The following is a 21571-nucleotide window of genomic DNA, read 5'->3' as shown; positions in this document are numbered from 1 at the left end:
GGGACAAAGTGAGAGAGTGGCATGGACATATATACACTACCAAATGTAAAATAGCTAGCTAGTGGGAAGCAGCCGCATAGCACAGGGAGATCAGCTGGGTGCTTTGTGACCACCTAGAGGGCTGGGATAGGGAGGGTGGGAGGGAGACACAAGAGGGAGGAGATATGGGGATATATGTATACGTATAGCTGATTCACTTCATTATAAAGCAGAAACTAACACATCATTGTAAAGCAATTATACTCCAATAAATATGTTTAAAAAATTCAATATTCCTATAAGAATGATTGTGTCCATACTCTCCTCCATCTGAAAAACTCTTACTGTTCTCTGGGTCCTTACTACTCAGTGTGGTCCCCAGACCAGCAGCAGAACATGTAAGAAATGCAGACTCTCAGGTTCCACCCCAGACCTACTAAATCTGAACCTGCACCTTGACAAGATCCCTAGGAGATTCATGTGCACATTCAAGTCACTGAGGGTCATATTACATCATTCAGAAGGCCCATTTTCCTTCATTTGCCCTCAGGCTGATGGAGTACCTCCTATGTGAAGGGCGCTGGGCTAAGTACTGGGGCTCAGAAGAGGCACAACCTGCCGTATCCTGGAGGAGCTCACGGGAGGACATGTGTGGGGAAACAAATACTTACACAAATATCCTTGATGAGTGCTGAAATAGGCAGGAAAACAGTTATGTGGGAGCAGGGAGGAAACTGGAAAGAAGACTGAAAAGAGAGTACATAGGATCTTGTATGCCTGTGCCGTCCAAGGGACTTGGGTCTGTGACAGCAGGAGCTGAAGGAAGTTGTGCCCTCTAGTAGAGTGAAGTTGTCAGGCTTGTGCTTTTGAAAGGCAGCATAGTGTGAGCCAATAGGAGAAGTAGCAGCATCAGGGGACTAGCTAGGAGGGTGGCAATAGATGATGAGGGTCGGATTGCATGCCATTGTCAGCAGAGATGGAGAAAATATATATTCTTTTTCAGATTCTTTTCCATTACAGGTTACTACAAGACACTGAATATAGATCCCCATGCCATATAACAGTTCCTTGCTATTCATCTATTTTATATTTTGTAGTGTGTACCTGTTAATCTCAAACTCCTAATTTATCTCCCCCTCCCACCCCATTATCCCCTTTGGTAGTCACAAATTACTTGTTTGCCAAGTCTGTGAGTTTATTTCTGTTTTGTAAATAAGTTTATTTGTATCATTTTTTAGGTTCCACATATAAGCGATATCACATGATATTGTCTTTCTCTGTCTGACTTACTTCACTTAATATGATAATCTCTAGGTCCATCCATGTCGCTGCAAATGGCGTTATTTCATTCTTCTTTATGGCTGAGTAACATTCCATTGTATATCTACACCACATTTTCTTTATCCATTCATCTGTCAATGGACATTTAGGTTGCTTCCATGTCTTGCCTATTGTAAATAGTGCTGCAATTAACATAGGGGTGCATGTATCTTTTCAAATTAGAGTTTTCTCCAGATATATGCCTAGGAGTGGATTGCAGGATTATATGATAACTGTATTTTTAGTTTTTTAAGGAACCTCCATCTGTTCTCCATAGTGGCTGCACCAATTTACATTCCCACCAACAGTGCAAGAAGGTTCCTTTTCTCCACGCCCTCTCCAGCATTTATTATTTGTAGACTTTTTAATGATGGTCCAGTGCCTTTTAAAAATAACTTCTTTGTAAAATTATTACTACTAATCAAGAAAAAAGGTGACAAGAATCACCCATAACACCCCCAAACAGAGATAGCCCCCTTTTGTGAATATCTTTCCAATCTCTTCTCAATGGGATGATCCATACATACTATATTATAACTTTTAAAATTAAAAATCCCATGTTATTAAATTTATGATAGAATATTTGAAAATACATAAAAGGAAAATGGAGACAATAAAAACCCCTGGTAATTCCACCATTCCTGCCCCCTCCCACGAGTAGCACTTATTCATTTAGCAGATATGTATAAATAGGGTGTTTACAGTTTGCAAGACTGCAAAGAGGTCAAAGCCCTCCCTCTGCTCCTGGAGTGCTCTGGATCAAAATGCTTTCTGCACATTTTATGTTTTACAGCTATGCTGTAATTTAACCAATCCCCTATTTTTAGATGCTTAGGTTGGTCCATAAATTGATTGGGCAAACATAAATTTTATGACTATATAATATTTCAGAAGCATGATAATTTACATAACCTCTCCAACAGCCTTTCATTGGACATTTCAGTGATTTCAAGTTTTTGGTTTTGTTTTGTTTTTGCTATTATCAGTCAATGGCACAGCAGTCAGCAACAAACACAAAACTTTTCTGAATATTTGTTTTCCTCTTTCAAAAATAATTTTTCTCTCATAACTTTGGAAAATATGAAACACTATAAACAATACGACAGGATCAAATCATCCATAATCCCATAACCCAGAGATGATATCTGTTTATGTGTCGGTTTGTTCCCTTCTAGCTTTTTAAAATTATGTAAATAAGATACATTTTTAATTTTTATTTTTCACAAAATTGAGCTCATAAAGAATTTACAGTCAAACTTATCTGTGTCATTAAATATTATTCAAAAGCATGATTTAAGAACATTTTATTTGGAAGTTTTTTTCAAATTTTTCAAAAGGTGCAAAAATAAAATAAGAACATTAAACCATTTACCCACCAGTTGACTAACTGTTAACATTTTGCCCCATTTGCTTTATCATTTGTGCACACATGCGTGCTCTCTCTCTCTCTCTCTCTCTCTCAATCTCTCTTTCTCTCTCACTCTGAAATGCACAGAATTTTTTTTCATGAACCGTTTCAGAGTACGTTACATACATCATAGCCCCTCACCCCTACATACTTTAGAATGTATTTCCACGAGTGTGAACCTTCCCTTCTGTAGCCACAGTTCACTTTTGTCCGTTGACCCAGTAATGTCCTTCACAGCATTGTTCTCCAGGAGAGGATCCAGTCTGGGATTGTTTCATATCTCTTCTTTTCTTTAATCTTAAACATTTCCACAGCTTTTTAAACCTTTTATAACATTGAAATGTTTGAAGAATATAGTCCCCACTTTAAAAAAAAAAGATATTTCTCATTTTATGTTTATCTGATGTTTCCTCGTGATTAGATTGAGGTGGCGCTTTCTTGCCCAGAAAGCTGCATGAGTGAGGCGTGTCCTTCTCAGGGGATCACATCTGGAGGCCCATGAAGTCTGTCTGTCTCCCACTTAACTGGAGAGTTAATTTTGATCACTTGGTCGAGGTGTTGCCTAATTTCTCCACTGTATAATCACATTTTTTTTCTCTTTCTCTCTTACAGCTAATAAGCAGTCTGTGGGGAGATACTTTAAGATTATGCAGATATCCTACTCCTCATCAGAATTCCCCACAGATTTAGCATCTATTGATTCTTGCCTGACCTGTTTATCACGACGGCTTCAAAATGATTTTCCATCTCCGGCACTCCTGCCTTGTTTGACAGTCAGCTCTCAGCTTTCTTCTGTGAGCAAGAGCCCCTTCTCTCTCGTTTACTTATCCATTTGTTATTGGATAAGATTCACACATTCCTTTTTTCTCAATGGTTTCTAATTCAATTCTGTACTTACCTATTTTGGTGCTCAAGCTGTCTCAGATTTGACAGTGGGAGCCCCTTTAATCTGGCTCCTCTGTTCTTGTGACCTGTTTCCATCATTCTTTTCCTTCTCCTTCTACTCTTCCCCCTCCTCCTTCTCCTCCATTTTTTTTTCTTTTACTTTCTTTCTTTTTTTTTTTTTTTTTTTTTTTTTTTTGCGGTACGCGGGCCTCTCACTGTTGTGGCCTCTCCCGTTGCGGAGCACAGGCTCTGGATGCGCAGGCTCAGCGGCCATGGCTCACGGGCCCAGCCACCCCGCAGCATGTGGGATCTTCCCGGACCGGGGCACGAACCCGTGTCCCCTGCATCGGCAGGTGGACTCTCAACCACTGCGCCACCAGGGAAGCCCTTTTCTTTTACTTTCTGGCATCATAATAAGATGTTCCAAGCTCATCTGTTACCTACCCTGTCCCAGCCCTAGAATCTGCCCTTTCCTTGATGAGCCCTGGTTTATTCTGGTGGGGAATGGTATTAGAGACCAAGAAGGCCTGGTCACTAGGTGTGCTCATGGCTAGTAGCATGACTTTGTTCTTTGGCCCCCTCAGAAAAATCCAGGAAAAATATGCATGTATATTTACACACACACACACACACACACACACACACACACACCCCAGAAATATACATATGCACTCATACATATATAATATACACGTGCACATAAACATGCTTACATATATATTTTTAAAATCATGAGTTCGCACAAGTACCTCCACATCTAATTGCAATATATCCCCGTAGGATTTCTTCTTGCCTACCCTCATTCCATAATTGTGTGTCCCTTCCTCTACAGTGAGAACCCTGGCACTCAATAACATATCCACCCCCCAGCACACATGCACACTTACTCATTTGCTCAATCCTGAAATACATCTAAAATAATTTCAAAATTGCTTCACCCATACCCATAAAATAAACAAACCTGCTAAAAATATTTTCTGTAACATTCATTTTCAATTCTTCCCCCATTCATATGCCCCAACATCACTTGGGAACTTGCTAGATATCCTGCTCATTCAGAAACTCAGGGTAAGAGCCCAGTAATCTGTCTTCTTACAGGCTCTCTAAATGATTCTAAAGCATACTAAAGTTTGAGAAGCACAGCCTGAAATATGCAGAACAGTTTTGTGATATGTTTGTGTGTGTGTGTGTGTGTGTGCACCTTTGTGCCAACATGTTATTATGTAAAATAATACTTTAAAAGATCCTAAATATAGCAACCATAAAACAGGTGCAGTGCAGACTAATCACAGTCCTTTTGTCAGCAGGCGTGTGGAGGTGTGATGTAGAAGAAGATAAGCCCCCAGTTATTTGTTTCTGTTCCGTTGCCAGCCTGGTGGATAATCAGGAGGAAGAGGGAGGCATGGGTGTGAAGTACCCTCATTTGCCAGAGGGGGCGCTCTGCAGCTCCACAGCAGCCGCCCCTCTGCCCCTTGGCATTAGGAAGTTCTATCAGTTAATGACAGAATCTCCTCCAACTTTATTCTAAATTACCTGGGAAACTTGTTTAAAATGTGTGTTTCGGAATCCCATTCTCTCAGAAGATCTAATTCAGTAGAGATAAGACAGGGTTCCGGAATATACATTTTGAACAAGCCTCCCCTTCATGCTCCCAGGTGATGTTGATGTATTTGACCCACGCCTTACAATTTCTGCTCTGGACTCTAGACCCTGTTTACTCAGAGTGCCATCCTGGACCAGCAACTGAGCAGTGGGCAACTGAGAGCTTGTTAAATGTGCAGAATCTCAGGCTCTGCCCAGACTTGCTGGATCAGAATCTTCATCTTAACAAAATGTCCAAATGACTCAAGTTTGTACACTCAAGTTTGAGGAGCACTAATTTAGAATAGTGGTTCTCAGCCTAGCCTATGTGTTAGAATCACCTGGGGACTTTAAAAGGACTGTGTCTCGGATGTCTCCCCATTTTCTCTGGGGCCACATCTGACTTATTTATCCAACAAGGATGCTGAGTATGCCAAAGAAATAATCCATGGTCTACTCTTACAGAACTCATGGGTTCCTAGTGAGAGAGATGGGTAGGTAATAACTAATTATCTGGGGAGCTCTATGGGCACAGGAGACCACAATTCACCCCAGATGAGAGAGGGGATGGAGAAGCCTTAATAGAAAATGAAATGCTTAAGCTGGGCCTTGATTACATAGGGACAAGAAAGAGAAGGAAGGACATTCTGGGTGAGGGAACAGCTTGAGCAAAGGAATAGAGGTGTGAACATTCACAGTGTATTTAGGACTGACTTCTGAACAGTGTGGCTCAGTGTGGATGGTGGGTGGGCAGTTGTGGGAAGTGAAATGGAAAAGGTGATTGGGTTCAGAGGGTCGAGGTCCTTGAATATCTTGATGGAGCGGCCAAGAAGGGCTTTCCTCTCAAGCTTACTAGAGACCCTTATGAAGCCAATTGTATAATACATGTGTCATTGGGAGAACAGCATTTACAATTGACTCTACAGATGACTTTCCAGAAATGCAAACAAGGAAAACCACTAATTTGAAATTAACTGTGAAAAACGTCTGATGACTTGGCGAAAAGTCAAAATTGTAGGTTATTTTTTAAGGAGTTCCATTTTATAACTTCCAATTGCTGTGAATATTATAAAGTGTTATATATGGCTATTAATTAAAGAAATGGGATCAATAAGCTAAGACTTACAATTCACAATAGGCCTGCATGAGATAATAATGCATACTAAGCATGTAATTCATCAGGTCTGCCATTTATTTTGACTGTTTTGCAGAATCAACATCATAACTAGGGCATCGATATCACATATTTCCAATTATTATTATTATAGCCCAAACTATTGAGGGGCTCTTTAAGATGAGGGAGACTGATGTAATAAAACCTCAATGGATCAGGCATTAACAGAAGTTTAGGAATTTAAAAATCAGAATTCCTGAGCCAACCTTTCATTAAAGAGCCACATTACCTTTCGTAACTGACTGAAGGGGCATGTGCGAGGCAGCAGCTTTTCTTCCCACGGGTTCTTTTGAAGCTGCAGTGCAGGGAAAGAGCTTCCAGGAGGGAAGGGTCAGGCGGTCGTGCCTCTTCTGGTGAGTCTCAAACAGCTTGGGCCTGTGCTCAGGAAAATGTGTGCATGTGACAGTGAATGGCCAGCAAGAGGATGGATGCAAGTATCACAGGGGTATGAAAATGCATTCATTCAACAGGATTCTCAGTTCACCTTTCTGTCCCATGTTCAGCCTGTACCACAGGGAACGCAGAAAAAATGAGAGAAGACAAAGCTTGCGAGAAGAAGAACTAAGATAGTCTAGAATCACACAAAAAGGGCTGTTTCAGGAGCCATGGAAAGTGAAAGCTGGTGTGATTCTCTGATGTCCTCCCAGTCTGTGCCTGAGGAATACCTGAGCCCCAGCTCCTCCACACCATCACCTCCTCCACACCATCGCCTCCTCCACACCATCAGCTCCTCCACACCATCAGCTCCACACCATCACTTCCACACCATCAGCTCCTCCACACCATCACCTCCTCCACACCATCACCTCCTCCACACCATTGCCTCCTCCACACCATCAGCTCCTCCGCACCATCAGCTCCACACCATCACTTCCACACCATCAGCTCCTCCGCACCATCACCTCCCCACCATCACCTCCTCCACACCATCGCCTCCGCCACACCATCAGCTCCTCCGCACCATCACCTCCACACCATCACTTCCACACCATCAGCTCCTCCACACCATCACCTCCCCACCATCACCCCCTCCACACCATCGCCTCCTCCACACCATCACTGGACCCTGCCCTGGCTCTTTTCTCAGATCCACCATTTACTATTAGGGTGACCTTGGGCCAATCCCTTAACCTCTGAGCCTCAGGCTGTGCATTTGTAAACAAACGTAAACTTTTTTTTTTTTAACCACCACCACGATTTTACTCTTAAATAAATGCTCAGTCTAAAGCCAGGTTAGGCAGACAGGTGGGTGGAGATCAGAAGAAGTGCAGATCGTGGGCACCTGTGAGCAGTGGGGCTACCCAGGGAAGCAGCCTACAGCTGTAACAGCACCTGCTTCCCACAGTTGTTGAGTGACATCATAAGGTGATACATGTGTGTGGCTTAGCACAGGGGAAGCAGCTGTACATTTCAGCTGATCCTGTTCCATCCCCCCCCAGGCCCAGGCAGCCTCTGCCCTCCTTTGATCATAAAGTCCAATAGCCCTACCTCTTGGGCTACAGCTGTGGAGCTGTCCCTAGAGAAGAGAGATTGCTGGAAATCTGTTATATGCTGTCTCCAGAAGGACTCCAGGCAGCAGATGGGTGGGAAGGCAGGTCTCTGTCCTGGACAGCTCAGTTATAGAAGCAAACAGGGTGGGGTTGTGAGAGGTTCGGGCGACTTTTCCAACCTGAGTTTGATGTAGCAGACCTCTCTTGGCTTTAGCTGCTCCCCATCTTTCCTTCTCCTTTGGGTCAGCTCAGTTTTCTTTTGCTTCCTCTCAGAGCCGATATCCACACGGAGACAGCATCTAGTGCTCCTCCGTCCCGCTACTGAAACTAAACTCACTCTGGTCCCTCTCCCAGGCCAGCGTGGGTCTTTGGTGCCCTTCACTGCCTGAGCTCCCTTCATCTCAACTTCCATGCAGCCCGATTTCCTGGATGGGCCAACTGCAATCCTTTCAGCCAGAGCCAGAGCCGTCTGGCTGACAACAGGCCTGCCGCCTGGCCGGCTAGGTCCTCCTACCCCACGCACCGTGGCTCTGGGTTCCCGGGCTCCCCTTACCAGCTACTCCTGCCCGTGTAACCATCCTGGGGAAAGTTTGCATGATGTGTCCACCATGCTGGCATCTGCCTCCAGGGCACAGTGGAGTTGGAAGTCACCCAGTGAACCAGCTGCGTGTCCATAGGCGAGTCTCCTCACCTCTTTGACACTGTTTTTTCACCTACAGAAAAAGACATAATACCCATTTCTACCTCACTGAGTTTTATGGGGATCACATGGGAAGGTTTAATGGAGGTGATTTAAGTACCATAAAGCAAGGTACAGGGGTGAGTTACAGTGATCATTCTTGGCTAAGAATGTCTGCTCTTTGCATGTTTTTATCAGGTCTTTCACATTCATGCCCAGAAGAGTTTCCATAGGTGCTTGAGCTACCCACAAAGTCACAGATACCAGAAAAGCTAGCTTGTGTCCAGCAGGTTGTATTGACCCCACCGCCCTCTCCTGGGCATCACTGTTTCCAGATAGTCTGTGCAGGAGTTCCCTTCCCGTGTAAAGGCTGTCCGTGGCCATATCAGTTAGAACTCACTGGAGTAGCTTTTCAAATTGTACTTTATACTGTATTCTCCAAATTTGCTGCTTAAGAGCTGACAAAACAACTGGGGGCCTGGCTTATGAAAATATGCACAGGACAGCACAGTAACTCAAGGCAAAGCAGATAACACTATGACCCAGAACTACTGGAGTCTGAGCTCTAATCCTGAAGCTGTGGCAGCCCACCCACTGGCTTTTTGATCTCCACAGGATGGGTGCTAGCCTGTAAAATGGGCTTGGGAACCTGCCACGTTCACTTCCATGGTTCCTCCATTCTTGTTTTACTGAAATCTGTTTTATTTGCATGCTTGCTCCTCCACGAACATGTATTGTCTTGTAGAGTTTACTTTGAAAAGCAGTTTCAGCTGTCAAGAGACAGTGTTTGGGGGCTCAGTAGACATGAACAGCAACCCCCCTTGTCCCTGCCACAGTCCAGAAGAGGTTTCCTCTCGGTGGCAAGTGGGGAGTGAGAGCAGAGGGCTCAACCTGTCTGCGTGCCCAGCTACTTCTTTATTAAATAGTTTTACTAAGAAGTAATTTACATGCCATACAATTGACCCATTTAAAGAGTATAAGTCAGTGGTTTTTAATATACTCACAGATGTGCAACCGTCACCACAATCGATTTTACAACCTTTTTATCACCTCCCCAAAAAGAAACCCCATACCCATTAGCAGTCCTGCCCATTTCCCCCCACTACGTACTCAGCCACAGGCAACCACCAACTTCTTTCTGTCCCTATGGATTTGCCTATTCTGGCCCCGCTGCTTTTTTATCCTTTTTCTCTGTCCCTGAAGCCCCAAGGTCCCCAGAGCAGGGTGTGCAGGAATGTTACTACCAAGTCGGTCGGGAATCTGGGAGGAATTTCAGAGTGTGCTTTTTGCCTTCCCAGTGCACCCTACCTTCCCTGGAGGCACTGGAGCAGCAAAGGAGCTGAGGGCCCTAGCAGCTGCCTGGACCCGCCTCCTCCAAATCCAGGCCGGACCTCCCCTGAGTGACTTGGGACATCGCGGGCTTACCTGTTCAAGAGCCCTTGGCCCTGCAGGTTGCAGTTTTTAGCACTGGCACTGGCCTTCAGGGGGAAGACACTGCGTCTCTAGCAGGCCCCTTGAGATGACAGGGCACTTTCGCCGTGCCCTGGAATCCCAGCCCTTTCCCTTACTTCTCCCTGGCCCACCTCACCTCAATCACATTAGGACAGCAGACCCTGGAGCAGTTGTATGGAGGAAGTACACGGCCATAGCGCAAGGACTCTCAGGGTAGAAGCCACATGTGATTGGGGAAGCTGCAGGCATACAGTCTCCTTCCTCAGTCCCTTAGAGTCAGACCACCAAAAAAATGTGACTTGAATCACCCAGGCCTGGCTGTCTCAGCCCTGCCCGCGCAGGCCTTTCATCCTGCCTCTCTAGGATTCACCATCCAGACCTTGAGGCCCAAACTGTCCTCTCCTCAGGTTAAATTCCCATATTTCCTATTAAATTCGATGCCTCACAGAGCTGTTGCTAAAATTAAATAATGTCTCTAAAGTGACAGACCCATGGCTTACCATTCATCTGGCTGCATCCCCATCTTATTCTAGCAGATACTGTGGCTCCCCGGTCACTTGTCTGTGCGTCCACCACACACACACATTTCTCCATATTCCTCTTCAGTCTAACTAAGATCAGTGAAAATTTTCTAAAGGACCTTTACAAATTGTAATTACAGTTTATGAAGTTCAATTTTTGGGTCTTACCTGGTAGTGTTGTTTACTAAGCACACAGGTCTTGTTCCCTTTCCTACCTCATCTGCAAGTGCTCCGCCCCAAAAGTCTTCTCTCCCCACTGCCTGCCAGGAGGGAGAAGGAGGTGGTGGCACAGGGATGGCCTTACAAAAGGGGGCAGGGGGCCCGGGAGGGGGCCAGCTAGAGTGAACTGTTCAACCCTCACCCTTCTCCGAGTGCCCATTTATGACGTAGAATCTGAACTGTACATCTTCCCTCTGGAGTGATGTTGACTTTACACATGTCAGGTCATAGAGCTGCACCTAGAAGGGGTTGTAAGTTACTTAGTCAAGTCCCTTCATTATACAGTTAAGGAAGCTGGACCCAGCCTGTTTAAGGGGTTTAACCCAGCCATTCAACTAATTAATGACAGACCCAGAACCCAAAACTTTTGACAACTAGAGCAGTGCTTTTACAGAACCTTCCTCCCTCCCTCATAGCCTGGGAACATAATGTACACCCTCATTCTACCTGGACCCTTGGCGTTCCTTCCATAAGGGCACATTGAAACATACACTACTGCCCCCAAGAAGACAGCCTCTTCTAACCCACAATTCCATCCTATGTGAAGCAGCCAACTCTGGGACAAATATGCCAAGAACCTCAGGAAGCAAGTTAAGCAAATTTTCCTACATTTTTAATGAAAAAGTAGAAACTAGTAAAAATATAGAGTACCTATTGTTTAATGGCTCAGAGTCCTAGGAGGGCAAATGCATAACTGTTCACAGGGTCTGTGGTAGTTGCTGTTGTCATTGTTTTAATCTCTAAAGCTTATGAGGTCGAAGCAACTGTCAGGAATGTGAGTTTGTGTTTGATCGCCTTCATTCAGGTGAATGTGGATCTGGATTATTTGCAGGACTGGCTGGTGTCCCTGCAGAGCCATTACCTGCTCTTTTTGAGAAGCCATAAAGATGGAGAAGGTGAAATGGAATAGTCAACATAGTGGCTCTATATTCTAAAAGACAGAGTAAGGTTGCCTTGGAAATTTTTTAACTGAGATAATATTAGACTTTGGAAACCAGGAAAGGCACTGCAGGGGTGTATTCATTGACTCACAGGGCTTTCAACCCTGCAGGGGCCTTAGAATACTGCCTGCTCATTGAAAGGATACAGAAAAAGAGATCAAGTCATGTGTTCAGGTTTATACCACAGGCTAGAGACAGAGCAAAGACCCGAGCCTGCTGTGTAAATTCAATGTTTATACTTGCATCTTGACCAAAGAAAAAAGGAAGGATCTGAAAATTGATTTGCAAACATCTAGAACACTTCTTAAGCGTTTATAGTTTTAACAATCACTTCAGCATAGCTTATCTTATTTAATGCTTATTATAATCCTGTGAGGAAAGAAGGCCATTGTCCTCTATTTTGTAGCAGGGTAAACTAAGGCTCCAGAAGGCAATGGACTTGCCCAAGATCACACATCTATCAGTGGCCACAGAGCTGGGCCTTGAGCTTGTGTCCTGTGAGCCCAGGTTCATCTAAGAAGTTGTATTGTAAGTCCATCTGGCTTTATAAATGTCTCCCAGGCCCACATGTCTGTGCCTACTTATTTTTTTTTAATTTGGTACAACAGATCTTTTTTTTGTAATTGTTATTGAACTATAGTTGATGTACAATGTTGTGTTGTTTTCAGGTGTACGGCAATGTGCCTGCTTATTCCCAGACAAATTCTTGGCAGACTTTTGCATAGTTCAATCAGCAGTTTAAATGTTGTAATGTCCTTTGTGACGTTAAATCAGGAAAATGAATATAAGTTGATATACAAATGCTTGGCTGACAGCCGATTCTAGGATGTTACTGTATATCATGTTTATATAAAGTGTATTCTAAGACAGGGCTTCTTAAACAGTGAAGGAGTAGTTGTTTGTTTCTAATTTCCATCTGTTCTGGACCAATAGTTTTGATAATACAATAAAAAATATATTACTAGAACAATAATCACAGAATGTTGGAGCAATGTCAAACTGCCACAAAACTTTCTAATTGCTTATTCTCAATTTTCTGATCTTGCTGCAGGTCAGTAACAGTTTACAGACCAGCATAGGTCTGGCAACCACATTTTGAGAGACACTGTTCTAAGCAACACCATTCCTGAGAGAAATTCCCTGAATAAAGAGTTGCTTAATAAATAAGTTTGGGAGACCCCATACGCTAGAAAATATCAGTGCACATTAGCATATTAAAGGCTCTGAGAAGTCCTGCATTAAAGAAGCTTGCTTAATCATTAACTAACTCAGCATTTCCCAAACTGCCTGACCTCGAAACTCAATATTCATGGAATGCCTTTCAACATCCTGCAGAATTCATATTTCTTGAAATACCCTTGGCTCTGTCCTGCCAACTATGGGCAAAGCATAGGCCCCAGTCATGCCTGAGATGAAAGCTTGTCCTTTGCCCACAGCCTCACGCATTGCTTTAAAAAAAAATTCTTTATAATCTTTTATTCTTGTGGTGCACAAAATCATTCTCTGCCTTTTACCGTCTTCCACGTCTACTTCTGTCTCCCGTATAGTACTGACTGTAGGTGACCTCATTCCCAGAGAAGATCAAAGTCACCTGAGACAGCCCCACTACACTTTGCCACTGCATCCTACAAACATATCTGCTTGCCCACCTTCATGGAGGTGACTCATGACGGGTCTTCCTCCTCTTCAGTACTACCTTACACGTGCAACAGGAATCTTCCTCCCTTTAATCCAGTTCTATAATAACTATTCTACCTTTAATGAAAACTGTACACCCACACAAAAAAGTATAAATTTCCCATAAAACACATGCAGTGCTGTTCCCTAAGCAGCAGTTCCTGTTGTCAGACTTTGCTCCCACTCTCTCTCTTTCCACTGCACACTTGTGTGGATCAGTTGCTGATTTCCTACCTTATAATGGGTAATCTCTACCTTGAAATGAATTCCATGGGAATGCCAAAGCACTGCTCTCATTTATATTCTCTTAACAGGTCTCACAACTATAATTCTGTACAAGCTTCTAGAAGCATGATTTTATTTCTGTGGGTTGCTTCTCCTGGGCACCTTGTTGAGGTTACCCACTGACTGTCAACAAGCTTTAGTCCACTCCCCATTCTACAGATATCTCTGCTTCCTTATTCAGCCACTCCAACTTCTGCACAAAGTTCTTTCCAGGTAAAACCACACACATTTAGTCACAGATACCCCATCCAGTACCCATATGGGTACTGAGCTCCCCTTATAGCCAGGCACTATGCCAGCCTGCCCTGGAAAGACATAATGAGTCCGCCAGGCTCCTTGCTCCAGGAGAATCCCACTTCCCAGGTTCTAACATTGAGAGCTCGGGTCAGGAACTTCCAAACTGCATTTCTCCAACATTAGTATTATATGAGACACTGATAGACAGTCTCTACCAAACAAGGTTCTGGAATTAAATAAATTTGGGAAACAAAATTATATTTGCTAAACACGTATCACGCATTTTGAGGAAGAGGCTATATAGTAGGTTTTTCTAAATGTACTTGGCCTGCAAACCATCTTTTCAAGTAACTCCTATTTGAGGCAATATCATACCTCTGATGCCATTTGGGAAAGGGTGGCTCTGGAGTAGCTTCAGCCCACTCAGTCCTGCCAAATGCTAAGGACCACATTGAAGTCATTCAGACACCTTAGTTATGTAGAAAATAGATATCTCTTTGTGATTTCCCTTAGTTCTGCCTTTTTTTAAAGATTTATTTTGATGTGGACCATTTTTAAAGTCTTTGTTGAATTTGTTACAATATTGCTTCTGTTTTATGTTTTGGTTTTTTGGCTGCGAGGCATATGGGATCTTAGCCCCCTGACCAGGGATCGAACCCTCACCCCTTGCATTGGAAAGCGAAGTCTTAACCACTGGACCACCAGGGAAGTCCCTGTTCTGCCTTTTGAATGATAAATAAGTTGAGTCTGCACCCGATGCTCAGTTATTTATTTTTCCATAAGTATGTGTTCTGTGCAATTTACCATCTAGGTCCCTAATGACTTCCCAGTCTGTCTTCCTAACCCAGATCTCTTCCCTGAGCTCCAGGCCCCATATATCCTGCCGTCTGCTGGACAACCACCTACTGGAGATCTTTAACAGGATGTCCAACATGCATTTCAAATGGACTTGTCCCACATAGAAGTGATTACTGCTCTCATAAAACTCATTTCTCCATCTGCATTCCCTAATGGCCTTATTACTACCATCCAATCAGAAACCTGGGAGATGTTCCGAACTCCAGCCTCCCAGCCAGGTTGTTATCACTGATTCCTCTTGATTCTACCTTCCAAGAAGCTCTTAAATTTGCTTCCTATTTTCCATCTTCAACTGCCATTGTCTGTCTTGGGGTCCTCGTTACACTGATTTTCTTTTTCTTTTTTTTTTTTTTTGCGGTAGGCGGGCCTCTCACTGTTGTGGCCTCTCCCGTTGTGGAGCACAGGCTCCGGACGCGCAGGCTCAGGGGCCATGCATGGCTCACGGGCCCAGCCGCTCCGCGGCATGTGGGATCTTCCCGGACCGGGGCACAAACCCATATCCCCTGCATCGGCAGGCGGACTCTCAACCACTGTGCCACCAGGGAAGCCCTACACTGATTTTCTAATTGGCTTCTGTCTTAGGTCAGGTTTTCTGAGAAACAGACTCTGAGACTTGCATGCAGGAAGGTTATCAAAGAGGGCTATGGAGATTAACCCCTGTCGGGGGAGTGGAGGAAGTAAGACCAGGCAGATGGAGTTGAACTTTGGTGTAGCTGCAAAAATAGCCTCAACCAATCCTACAGGGTGCTCTGGAATTAGATAACCCTTCAGAGTTGTCCCTACTTGATGCAAGGGTTTGGGGTGGGGGAGCCTTAAACCAATACATCCCTACTGTCTTCAACCTCCACCATCCATACTCCCATCCCCTACTCCCCTATCCCCCACTGGGTGTGGCTAGTCCCCCAACTGCACCCCAGGGTGGCCTAACCTTTGACCAAGGGCAATTCCCAGTATGGACCTCAGCTGAGAGCCACCAGCCTCTTCCATCAGGTACAAGAATGAGTGAGTGCCTTAGTCCTGAAGGGGGTCAGAGTGGCATACACAGCATACTGGTCCTGAATCTTGATGCTTTCCAATTCATCCCCCACACCACCACCAGAGGGGTTTTTCTAAACCCAAATTTAATCACACAACACTCTTACTCAAAACCTTACCTACAAGATAGTTCAAATTTGATCTCTGTCTACCTGTGAAGTATGTATGTACTTGCATGTACTCTTGCCCCACTACCAATCTACTACTACTTATCAGTTCTTCACGAATGCTGTTCCCCCTGCTGGGAATGAGATTTTCCCACTTTTCTCACTAGCAAACTCCTATTCATCCTTTAGGGCCTAGCGTAAGCACCCCTCTTGTGTGATGCCTTCCTTAATATCCTCAAGCAGAGATAATATCCCGTATACTCTTTTCATGCTCTTGCAGTTATTTGTTTACATAACCACTAGACTGACCTCCTTAACAGAAAGGCTTGTGTTATATTCATCTTTGAATGTAAGTGAATGAATCAACCAGCCATGTGTATCGGTATTATATAAAGCTGTGTCTACATGGGCTGACTCAATCTAACTAGGCTTGACTTCAGCCTAGTCAGCTTTTTTTTTCAGGGACTTAATCTAGTTGCCCAGTGAAGGCTATGGGTTCCTGGTGGGGAGGGACTCTATCTGGGGACTCTCACCTAGTTTAGTATATATAGCTCAATGCTCTGAGGGAGCTGGGCGTTTAATAAATATTTCCCATTATGTTTATGCTTTCTGTCATGGTGGGCAAAGGGCATAGCCAGTGATCTATGGAATGTGTTATAAAAGGTACCAGAAGACGTGACTAGCCTAAAAATCTCTCTTTTACGACTGAGGTCTCCCCTCATGTCCATTCTGAAATTCTTATTCTTATATTTCCTGATATATTGGACCTGTGGTCCCTAGAGTTAGGCAAATGCACTCTGGGGCCTGGGCAAGCTGATGCACCTGTAGAAGAGAATTTCTATGTCGATTTATGTTATTTTACCCCTTTAAATGTTTCTATATTTTGTGTATGCTTTTTAATTTACTACTGTATAATAATACAGTAGTATAGTAACACATGCATATCATTTATAAAGAAATAATGTAAGGGAATGTAATACTCCAAACATTTTTTACTAAATAGCACATGATTAAAAAAACCTGGAGACTCCTAGCTTGGACTCCAAAGACTGGAGGCTTCTTCAACCTTTACCCATTAGCTTTTTAGCTGCTCTGATTGCCTAGCTAATTTGTGCTCAAGGGCACCTAAGGCCTTAGGGGAATCCACGATGTGGAGCAGCTGGGAATGAAAGGTAGGGGCAGGCTGAAGAGCAGAGATACCTGGGGATAGTACAGAGGCTGCATCTAGCCAGAGCTGGTGAACCATCTAAGGAGGAATTGAGAACCTGGAATACAAAAGGACAGTGGGGGAGCAGGAGAGAGCAGTAGGCAGGGCAGCCAGCTGGAGGCGACATGAAAGAGCGACAGTCCCTAGCTCCACCAGGAAGATGCCCTGCCCTGTCTGCCTTTCGCTGTGGTTGGAGCGCACATCAGAGTGTAGCCAGCCAGGTGTGAAGGTAGCCATGGCTGCTCCAGAACCCCTACACAGGGGAGCTGCGGGACAGGAAGCTGATTGGAGTTAGGGCATAGGAGCTAACCAGAGCACTGTTCTCACTTGAGTTGCGTGGTTATTTGGGGATGGCTTGCAGGGATTCATTGATGGTGGAGATTGGGGGTGGGGAGGGGAAGGGAGTCATTAGCAATTCAGTGCCCCTTTGGCAGGTGGAAGCTAGTGAGCTACATTAGGCGAGAAAGAGGAGTACAGCATCTGAGGTGAGGAGACCCTGATCCAGCACCAAACCCTGCGGACCTGAGGACCACATTGGGATGATGCACCAGAATAGCTCTAGCAGCCTAGAGGCAGCTTCATGATACAGGACCAAAAGGCATGCGCAGGGAATGGGCCTTTTCAGTGGAGATGAGGTAAGGGAAGAGGGGGACTCCAAGAGTAAGACTCTCGTAAAGAACAAAAGAGAGGCACAGGGAGACCCCAAAGGTGAACGAGGCTAATGTCACAGGTTTAGCCCCAGTGTCGAGGAGGTGGGTTTCACCACAGCTCCCCAAGTCCTGGTTCCACTGAAGACTCAGTGGAAAACTGTTTGATGGGCATGGTAGGACACTCTATACAGAGTTTTCTTACATACAGTTTCCCAGGAAGCACAAGAGATCGGAAGGGGAGCAAATGCAATTCCTTTTTATTTGATTTTTAGACCCTCACATAGGCTCTTAGTATTCCACTAGCAGCAGACCGTAAATCCTTTGAGGGCTACAACCACTTCTAGATGATAAAACTTTGCATTTGTAAAGCACTTTAGTTAACGTTATCTTTTACGTATTATTTCATATATGCTTACCACACCCAGCAAGGTAGATGTTCTTATATCCACTTTACATATAGTGATATAAAAATTCGAACAATAAGTTCATTTGTCTAAAGCCCAACATTCTGCAGATGAGAAATCGAGGCCCAGGTGTCGGTTAATTGATTTGCCACCAACAAAATACAGATGCTCATCAAAGCCAGGACCCATGCCCAGGACTCACAGAACTCCACCTCCTCCTCACTCTCCATGCTTCTGTTATACTTCCCTCTCAGCCCACGTTGGTGCTAAAGTCAGAGGTCAGCAGACAGAACGTGGCCATGAGGATTGCCTAACAGATTTTATGGGCTGTGCTCTCAATTCTCCCAGGCAGTGTCTTCTAACACCCTCTGTGCTTCTTTGCAGCATGCAAAAGGAAAGAGCAAGAACACGGGAAAGATAGAGGCAACACACCCAAAAAGCCCAGGTTGGTCTTCACAGATGTCCAGCGTCGAACTCTACACGCAATATTCAAGGAAAATAAGCGTCCATCCAAAGAATTGCAAATCACCATTTCCCAGCAGCTGGGGTTGGAGCTCAGCACCGTCAGCAACTTCTTCATGAACGCGAGGAGGAGGAGTCTGGACAAGTGGCAGGACGAGGGCAGCTCCAATTCGGGCAACTCATCTTCTTCATCAAGCACTTGTACCAAAGCATGAAGGAATAACCACAAACTGAAACCTCGGTGGAAAAGCTTTAAATGAAAAAAAAAAATTTTTTTAAGACCAGGACCTCAAGATAGCAGGTTTATACTTAGAAATATTTGAAGAAAAAAAAAGTGTTATTTATAGTCCAAAGAAACCAAAGACTTAGCTCACCTGCATTCGGACTTTGTTCGGAGACACACACTTCAGCCAGGTGATGACTTGGCAAGGAAAATTACTAGCGGGAAGACACCACTGGATCTTACAGCTTCAGTCCATGATCATCCTCGCTGTGCTTGGCTGTTTCGTGGTTTGGAGCATAGTGATTTTGAGCCATTGAGTGGACATCTTTAAGATCAGACTTTCTCATCCACTCCACTGCGCCACGAAGGTGTATGGTGTCTCAGTACTGTGTGTGGGTATGTGCATGAATATACACACATACACACACACACACCACCACCTCCACCACCACCACCATCACCACCACCACCTCCACCACCACCAGTGGTTAGGGACTTAGGCAGGGCTGGTCTTCAGGAAGGGTTGTGCTGTAGGAGTGCAACCAACATAGTGTGGGGTTGTCTGAGTTCATTGGCTTAGGAGTGTGATTTTGCTCGTCTAGCCTAGCGTTTGAACCTGCAGGCCCGCAACCTAAATGCAGATTCAAACCCAGCAAAGAAATTTGAATGACACCTAAACCAGTGCATTCTCTTTGTTTGTTAAGGACTGTTCAGATATTTTTTAAGAAATGAAACAAGAGTCCATCCATTAAAAAAGAAAATCACCTAGGTACCAAAGAACACAATATTATAGTGCAGGTATTTTATTGCAATGATTTTAATAACCAAAGCTATTTTTACACAAGATACTATGTAAAGTTATACGTATGAACTGATCTAGCTGTAATACACATACCACGTAGAATCATGACTATTATTTATGACTCTTGAAGCATTTGAAATATTAGTTTTCAGAACTGGCAAGAAAGAATGTAGCTTCAGGGAAGCAATATCATAACAGAGAGGTCAATGCAGTATACATATACATCCAGATGGCACCCTCCCTTTCTGGATCCATAAATGTCACTTAAGTAAACATATAGCCATGATTCCATGGTCTGTTCATAGCTGAGAAAACCTGGGGATTCTTCTGAAGTAGGACCGATTTGTAAACTTAGAAAACTAAGTTTAACAGGACAGGTAACTAAATTAGAAAATTTGTTCAAAGTAATGCTTTTTAGTAAAAGGCCACTGAATAAAGGACCCCATACTTAGGTTAATTCGACTTAAATTTGCTTTATGCATTTGACACCAAATACCTATTTAAAATACTTTACAAACACACAAAATAAGCAGACGAACATTATTATTAAAATGAACTATGCAGTTCATTATATCCTGAAAATATAATCAACTGATTTTATTGCCAACCCCAGACATTTTGTGACTTGGACACCAATAAAAATAGCAAGTACAATGGAGAAATGGTGGAACTGCAAAGAAAAAGCAAGAGTTCTAGTGGAAGACAAGACCTTGGGTTCCATAGGTATTAAGCTATTTATTTCACTAAGCATAGCCTCTAAAGAATACTACATTCTTTCTTGCTACTACATTAAGCTGGAAATTTTATAGCATAGATTCCACTCTCTAACAGGGACAGATTAAAAACTAGACCTGAACTTACAAATACAAAATTTTAAATTTCTATTTTTCCAAATCACTTAACCAGGGCTATAGAAATCAAGGCAAATAATAATAATAATAATAATAGTAGTAGTACAATTGTTCTGGTAGTACCCAAGTGAATTGCTTGATTCCCAGGAAAATGCTCTCTGGATTCAGTTGAACTGTAACTCGCATAAGTAGATGCCTTTTGTACTAATAGGTAAAGAATTGGGTACTCTTAATCACCACACCTAACTAGAAATATAAAATTAAACATTATCTCAACAATAAGCTGTTTATTGAGATTTGTTAAAATGCTAAAGAAAAGATTATACTATTTTGACACAAAACCTAACTCCTTAGGATCAAATCTCAGCATCTTGTCCAGGTCTAGAAGCAGCAGGCACCTGGAGAGATGAGGCTAAACCCACAAGCCATCTGTGTCTCCTTCATGTCTGCTGTGGGATGAGAAAAGGAAACCAAGACATACTTCTCCTTTGATGAAGCAGTGCATTTGCCTTGACACATTTTGTCTTAGTATTTTTTTTAATCTCGCCCCAAATTCCATCTTTAAATTTTCCCTTCTAAATATGGCACAATTATAGTTCAGCTATTAAAAGAGATCATTTAAATGGCCACCCTTCGAGATTTGCTAAAAATGTAATCTTGTCAATGACATAAATGAAAAAGAAAAAACTGATTAACTTTTTCTCTCTCTCCAGGAAAGGAAGGGGCCAGGGTACAGCTGTATAATGTATTTATCATTTAGGAGGGAGGAAAGCCTTATTTATTTAAAACATGAGCATTTTAAATGCAGGGAAATTCAAGTTGTGTCTACACACAATCTTACCAAATTCAATACCCCAGGAAAAACAAAAGTTGAATTCAGACAACCATGTCTTTTGCTTTGTTTTTCCTATATAACCCCCTCAGATTAATCTGACTGTGATTTACATTTTCAACCAATTATTTTGGTACTGTGTAGACACAGTCTCAAAGAATATTGCTACATTTTTAATATTCCCACCATAATGTTTTTTTTTTTTTTTTTTTTGGCTGTGCCTCCCAGCATTCAGGATCTTAGTTCCCCAACCAGGGATCAAACCTGTGCCCCCTGCAGTGGAAGCATGGAG

The 21571-nt window shown here is 43.4% G+C and overlaps 1 protein-coding gene across 1 annotated transcript in view; it reads left to right on the top strand.

The window, feature by feature from the left end:
* The window catches only part of ONECUT1 (one cut homeobox 1), a 34029-nt gene extending 13491 nt beyond the window's left edge, over positions 1-20538 (top strand). The window contains exon 2 of the mRNA XM_082618364.1: positions 18494-20538. Within this exon, the coding sequence (XP_082474490.1) occupies positions 18494-18786 (293 nt within the window). The 3' untranslated portion in view covers positions 18787-20538. The remainder of the gene's footprint in view (positions 1-18493) is intronic.
* Positions 20539-21571: the final 1033 nt, after the last annotated feature.

Source organism: Mesoplodon mirus (assembly GCF_964341445.2).
Source record: "Mesoplodon mirus genome assembly, chromosome: 4".
Classification (NCBI taxonomy): domain Eukaryota; kingdom Metazoa; phylum Chordata; class Mammalia; order Artiodactyla; family Ziphiidae; genus Mesoplodon; species Mesoplodon mirus.
Note: the sequence above shows the minus strand (reverse complement) of the source record. Positions and strands in the feature narration are given on the sequence as shown.